We start from the raw sequence: 7,701 nt of genomic DNA on the forward strand, positions 1-7,701 counted from the left end.
TATAAAAATAATCGGATAGTTTATGGCTAAAAAGTTATTATCTAATAACATTTAGTAGATAAACGATCCCACTACCTGGTATTAAAATAAAATGTATAATCATATTATAAAAGATTAAATAATTATTTATTCTGTTGTATGATTTTATTTTATACATTCTTATGTATGTAATATGTATGTTTTAACACTGTGGCATTATTTGAGGATACTGAACCCACACTAATCATGTACTACCATAAAACCATCACTATGCATCATAATATTGTCATTGTATAATTTTAATGATCTTGACGTTGCTTTTTATTTTTTTTTTTAGTACATATCAAAAAGTTAATTTCGTATAAACAATGGATTTAGATGAGATCCTGAGCAACAATGGATTGGGCTCATATCAAGTGACCGTATGTGCTCTAATGGGCCTAGTACTCATGTACTCAAACATATCACCACTTAGTTACGCCATTACAGCCGGTGACCTTAAATACAGGTAAACTTAAAGGCATCTCCTAATTGTATATAATTATTATATTAGTCAATTTGACTACAAGCTTAACACAGTAATTACGAATTACCTTTAAATTAAAACATGAATAGGTAGTGTGTATAATCACGTATACACATATAAGGTATATTATAATATTAGTGTATAATTTTAATATAATATTATGATTGATTTTGAATTATATTACCTATATATTATTGGTATATTATTTTATAAATACATTATGAAATAGTAATTTAACTAAGTACTATTTGATAAATATACGTAATATTTTATATTTTACAATATACGTAATATTTTTTTTTAATTATAAAAGATTTATCGAGTAAGTTGGTTAGTTTTCTAAAGAATTTTTTATTTATTTACTTTAAGTAGTTCATAATATTATAATTATATATACAAGAATAAATTGATCAATTCTATACGTGCTGTAGGTTTATATGAAAATTCTCTTTTAGAGTTGTGAAAATTGAAAAAGTCTAAATTCTAAAAAAATATGATTTATTAAAAAATTGTATAATTAAAGTTAAATTGTATACAAATGCAGAATTTAATCAGTGAATAATAATTGATGATTCAAAACTCAATTTGATTATTCATAAAAAAATCAAATGTTGTGATAATTTGACATTTCTAAAAACCTATATTCAGTAATTATTTTTTTGGTTCTTAATGATCATACATACTTAATGTTAACTTTGTATAAATTCCAATAGACACAAATATAATATGGAACATTTAAGTCAAATTAAAATAACATTAAAATAACATTAAACTATTTTATCTATACAAGGTATAGTCTATAATATGCGATAAAACATCTCATTGTCAAGTATCAAAGTAGAATTGCTTAGATGATTTACCACAATTTTAAAAAACCAAACAAAATAAAATGTAAATTAATCTAAAAGTAAAATACTACTTGATAAAATAGATTTTTAACATCAAAATGTATTATTCTATATAATGTATTAATGTGGTTGTTAGCTAGCATTATTTGAATTTTTATAACATATTTTGTTATTGGGGGCATTGAATTTCTAGTACATTCATTCAAATCACTTTGTTATAATAAAATAATAAATTGCTTTTATAGGTTTACCTCTGCCAAAAGTTGGCCAAAATTTCACAACACACAAAAATATTTTTATTTTATTGATTAATTTAGCGTTTAAAGAAAAAAAATAGTAAACAAAATTATGATTATTTCTAAAAAATCATCATAATTATCATCAATTATAAAAGTTAAAAACTCACTGCTTCCAGAAATAACATATTAATTTACTTTAAAAAACAGTTTTCCATTGGCCAATCCAAATAAACTTTATATTTGTGTCGAAATACATAATATGAAAAGTTCATTTTCTACAATGAATTATTTCAAATTAAAACATAGGAATAATACATTATTGAACAAAATTAATGCTGCTTGTGTTTCATTAAAACATTTAAGACAGCAAAATATACAACTGATATTAAAATAATGATACCAGTGAACCTATCATGAACACATATTAATGGCACATACATTATTGATTATATAATATATGGCTTTGATTACAAAATATGGGTACGTCACCCAAAGTCAGGACATCTGATGGTGGATAATAATATAAAATACCAACAATGATTAAAATTAATATTTGAATTATTTAAGTGTTTGTTATTTAGTTTCTGAATTAAAGCTTGACAACAACTAATTATGTACATCGAGAAAACTAGGTGCATGTAACTTTTCCTACATTTTTTGGACAGGTTAAAGTTCCAAACATCTGTACCTATTGTATTAATCAGAGATGCATGAATAGTTTTGTCAGCAGTATTAATAAGGGCTAATTTTTGATTTTTTGCAAATTATTCAATTACATGAATAATGTTTAAGTTCTCGTGGTGTCCAACAATAGCAGGTTTTCAATCGATTTCCAATCTGACAATCGTTTTTCAAATACAATGATTTATTATTTGTCCTTTAAAATTTAAGTGCGTAACAACAAAAATATATAATACTAGGGACACATAATGTCTCTCCAAATTCCTATATCGACTTTTTTTTTAAGATAATGAAAGGAACACTATTTTAAATTCTTATTGGATCTTTTTCACATACATTTTATGTATGTACGGATAAACGTAGGTACTATTTCAACTATCCTTTTAAACATTTTTTTAGGTGCGAAATCCCGCAATGCGACACCGAAAATCCACTGTATAATCCGGAATGGTTAAACCAGACGATACCTTATAACAAAATTACCAATGAGCCTTACAAATGTCTCATGTACCGCTATGTATCGCAAACTACAAACGGCACCATCATTTCTGCCAATAGCATGTGTAATCAAGAATCATTCAATGTTAGTTCTAAAAAAAAATGCAACAAATGGGTGTTTGGTGAAACGGATAGGACGATAGTGAACGATGTAAGTCAGCTGTATTAATTATACATTTGTTTGTTATATGCCTCTGACAATAACTGTTTTGTACACATAGTTTGGTATCATGTGCGAGGAAAACAAATGGAAGCTGACCATGGTGGGGACCATCAACAGCATTGGTCAGATCATTGGCATTCCTTTATCGGGATGTATTTCGGACACGTGAGTGTATCTTTATTCAGTATATTTATTATTTCAATTTATTAGCCACCTATAAAACCAAAAGCCTTGTTATTATTTCCATTTAGTTTGTTCCATGATATTAATTAATAACATAGGTACTTTTATTTTTTATTAACATGAAGGTTTGGACGCAAGTATATGGCAATAATGGGATCAGCTGCATCGGCCATACTCGGCACGCTCAAATCCTTCACTACCAATTATTATTCATTCCTATTTTTTGAATTTTTTGAATCCATGGCTTCTTGTGGAGTGTATGCAGCCACCTTCGTATTAGGTAAGAAATCAAACCCTCATAATCACGAAATATGTTACGAAATAATTTTATATTTTTAATCACTAAATTTGAATTTTGTCAAACTTTCAAAAACTGTATGCTATAAAATATATATTACAGTAGTTGCCGCTAATTGGACTCATGATTAATTGACTAATTTTCTTATGGGACTCACACAGGTTGATCCAAATTACAAGTATATAATTTGACAAAATTTGTCTGTTGGACTTACTACACTGATTAATGGATCAATGTGTATTTTTAAAAGCATATCTCCAAATTGTTATTTTATTTATCCTGATTTTATTGTATATATTTTATGATTAGTACCTACTGTGGCTTTGACCCATCACATCGAGTTCAAAATTATTGTATTTCAATTATAAAATATAATTAGTGTTGTGAATAATTAAATTGGTTTACTTACCATCAATTAAAATACATAGACTGCTATTTACCCAAAATATTATGATTTAAAAGTCAAACAAATAGAAAAAAATTTGAAATTCATTAAATGAAGAACGATAAAAAATAAAATAAAATTACTATGAAGAAGAATATAATATATTTTTTCATATTTTTCGTCATCATTATTATTTTTTAAGTGTTTATTAGAGTTTTTCTTAAGTTTGTCTGGGGCTTAAATAATTTGATTTGGTTTGAGTTTGTTAAATTTGAAAATACGTTTTAGATTCGTTGGTTCTTTCAAAATCATCATATTTTAAATTTGAAGTCATTACTATGATAACAAAATATATATTTCAGGTATAGAAATAGTCAGTCCAAAATCTAGAGTTGCCGTCAGTACTCTGATGGGCTGTTTCTATCCCATCGGTGCAGTCTTAATGGGTTTTGCAGCTTACATGATTCTTGATTGGCGGATAATGCTTAGGGTAGTCAACTTACCCGGACTACTCATATTAGGATATATTTGGTAATTATTAATTATTACTACAATTGTACACAAACATAAGTCTATTGTTCATAATATATAACATTTAAACGCACTTGTCTGGATACTATTGTAATATAGGTATGTGCCAGAGTCCATAAGATGGCTTCAAACCAAAAACCGAATTGAAGAAATGGCAAAAGTCCTATCCAAAATTGCTGAATCCAATGGCAATACACTACCGCCTTGCGTTAATGAAGCATTGATCGCCGACGCAAAACTCACGGTAATAATAATTAATATAATATTATAATATTTTATAATATACATAATTTAAGAATTATAAGTCAGTTAAAATATTATAATACTTGATTGTATAATATAAATTAATTAATATAATATTTTTCCTATGTCATTTAAGTTCAAAAAAAAACAAATGTCTGGTTGTAAACTAATGAGAACAATTTTTGGTTCAAAAGAAATTTTGCTACTTGTAGTCAACTGTACATTTTCCTGGTTAGTACAGTAATATTACTAATTACTAATTAGATTCATAATATATCAAATTAAATTATAAATTATTTAATGCTTATCACCTTCTCGTTTTGATGTGAATACATATCTTAATATTATATTTTTATGACTACAGGATCACGATAACATTTGTTTATTATGGCCTCTCGTTAACTTCAGTGGAGATGTCCGGTAACAAATACTTGAACTTTATGCTTGTAAACATTGTAGAGGTACCAGCATTTTTAACATCGTGGTACGTCATGGAACACTTTTCCAGACGATATACCCAAGCGTTTTCATTCTTCCTCAGTGGCGCAGGATGTATTATGGTCAACTTAATACCTACAGGTAAGCTAACACTTAATTTTGAATAGTTTTCTCACTTCAATAATTGTATGCCTGTTATCTATAATATTTAAATATGTGATACATATAGGCCAAAGCATCAAGTAAAAAATATATCATCTTATCTAAAATGTATAAAAATAAATTCAAGACAATATTCTAAATTACATTATTTACAACATATAACATGCAAATAATTAATTTTATTTATGTACCTAAGTTTATTTTTTACAGGTGTTTAATTTTTAATTTTACAATACATTCTGTTTGTTTATTTATAAACAAGTTAATTTTAAATTATGTTTTAAAATTAAGTAACTTTATTAAAATAATGTTGGTTTTAGGTATAATAAAATTCCAATTAAAAACTTAGTTAATTTTAAATAAAACTAAGTAGTTACCTACTTAGCTTATAAACATAAAATTATTGCTTACAACCATATCCATCATTTTAAAATAATTAATTTTTATATTGGTAAAATAAATTAAAAATTGCCCAACGTTAAATTTAGTTAATGAGTTAAATTAAAATAATATTAGTGTACAATTCTCTAGGAATAGAATACTTAAATAAATTTCTTTTTATTTTATAAACAAATTAAGTTAGTTTAAAAGATAAATATTTTTTTTTTTTATTTTAAATATATAACATAGACAATAGACATGCTACCTTAGTTAGACATTGGATATTCATCCATAAATTAACAAATTCTCATGCACTGATGATTTTCTTATTTTGTCGTTATTCAACAACTAATAACCGTAGGTACTTGAAATTTTTATCAAATATTTATTTTATAATTTTCTGTACATGATAATAATTTCCAAATGTTTTGAGTTATTTATAGACATTTCAAATTTAGTTTTTTATTGTTTTTTTCTATAAATGTCAATACAATTTTATTCATCGGGTCTAAAAGCATGAAAATGTAATACAAGGTTCCTTATGCGTTGTTATAATAGCAGTTGAGTAATATTAGAAATCAATAGGCATGTTTTTTTTTATTGTATTTATAGTTCAAATGTATCAATATATCGAACACTTTCAAATTAATAATATTAATTTATTTTTTAACTACATATTATGTAGTAAAGAACGATTGTGAAAAGTTAATTGCCGGAAATCATTAATTTGTATGGTATATAGTCTTACGAAGCTCACGATTTTTGGTGTTTTACTCATAACGCTTATAGTTTACCGTACTTATAATACATTTTAAACTAGGGAAACCAATGGGGGTTTTATAGAAAAAGTCGAGGGATGTTTTTAATTTTAATTGTCTGAGTGAGCGCAGCGCATGAGTGACCACGCCACGTATAATATATTTGTTTTTAATGATTGTTATTTAATTCCGAGACCCACCCAAGGTTGATTTACAAAACAAATACCTAGATGGATGTTTTCAATGTTAATTGTCCGGGCGAGCGCAGCGCTCGAGAGACCACGCCGGGTGTACCTATATGAAAATACCATAAATTTCAATTAGCTATAACTTTAAAATAAGTTTGACCGCCAAATTTAGACTTCCCCATCATTTCCAGCACGATTAACTACATAGGTAGGTACGTTAAAACGAAAAAATTGTTGTGCCCGCATTAGGCGGAATCCACTGTACATAAATATAGATATTATATTTGTAAAGTGTCCATGAGCGAGGAGTTTGACCCCCCCCCCCCCCCTCAAGAGATACCTACATATTGATATCGATATGTGTACAAAGATCACTGTACACATTGCGATATGTACAATTTCGTATATATTATATAAATAATAGGTACACAAAATTGTGATATTTTGTTTATGTGGTCTTTGAAATAAAATGTACCTATGACCTACGTATTATAATTTTACAGATTATATATGGATGCAACTATTTATGTTCTTGAGCAGCAAGTATGCAATCACCATTGCATTTAACAACATGTACATGTTCACCGCAGAAATGTTCCCCACCGAAGCACGTATGTCTCTGATCAGCGTAGTTTCCATGATTGGTCGATTGGGTCTCTTAATATCTCCGCAAATGACATTGTTGGTGTGTACATGACAATTTTTCGATACCTAAATTTAGTGAAATGAAAAACGCCCATAAATTATATTATATTTATTATTATATATACCTAACGTCAGAAACATACAATAATTATTTAAATATTGTTTCACAGGGCGCCTACGTTGGACAATACGTGCCGATTTTATTGTTTGGAATCTTATCAACTTTAGCTGGGGCAACAGTTTTTTTTTTCCCAGAAACAAAAGATAAAAAATTGCCCAACACAGTAAGAGACGTTGAATTGGTTGGATAAGTCTACATTAATTAATAATTCATATAATAATATTATTAAATATTTTAAATTGCTCATAAATTCAACAATAATATAGGTACCACGAGAAACCAGTCGTGCCATATGACATTTTTAGATTAGTTTTATTTTTAATAATGATACAATATTTTTCATAACCTATTAATTATTTTTTTTAATCATCTAATGATAAGCAATAGTATTTTATAAGCTTAATGAGACGAAAACAAGTTTATTGTATGTCTCC

The 7,701-nt window shown here is 27.0% G+C and overlaps 1 protein-coding gene across 1 annotated transcript; it reads left to right on the forward strand.

The window, feature by feature from the left end:
• Positions 1-347: 347 nt before the first annotated feature.
• On the forward strand, positions 348-7,457 carry LOC100166432 (solute carrier family 22 member 21-like). The gene is made up of 10 exons (XM_016803652.2): positions 348-487; positions 2,673-2,922; positions 2,993-3,099; positions 3,243-3,397; positions 4,163-4,331; positions 4,431-4,575; positions 4,711-4,805; positions 4,939-5,153; positions 7,005-7,186; positions 7,317-7,457. Exons 1-10 carry the CDS (start codon positions 348-350, stop codon positions 7,455-7,457), a joined length of 1,599 nt encoding a protein of 532 aa, XP_016659141.2.
• The last annotated feature ends 244 nt before the right edge of the window (positions 7,458-7,701 follow it).

Source organism: Acyrthosiphon pisum, chromosome X, assembly GCF_005508785.2.
Source record: "Acyrthosiphon pisum isolate AL4f chromosome X, pea_aphid_22Mar2018_4r6ur, whole genome shotgun sequence".
NCBI classification, from domain to species: Eukaryota; Metazoa; Arthropoda; class Insecta; order Hemiptera; family Aphididae; genus Acyrthosiphon; species Acyrthosiphon pisum.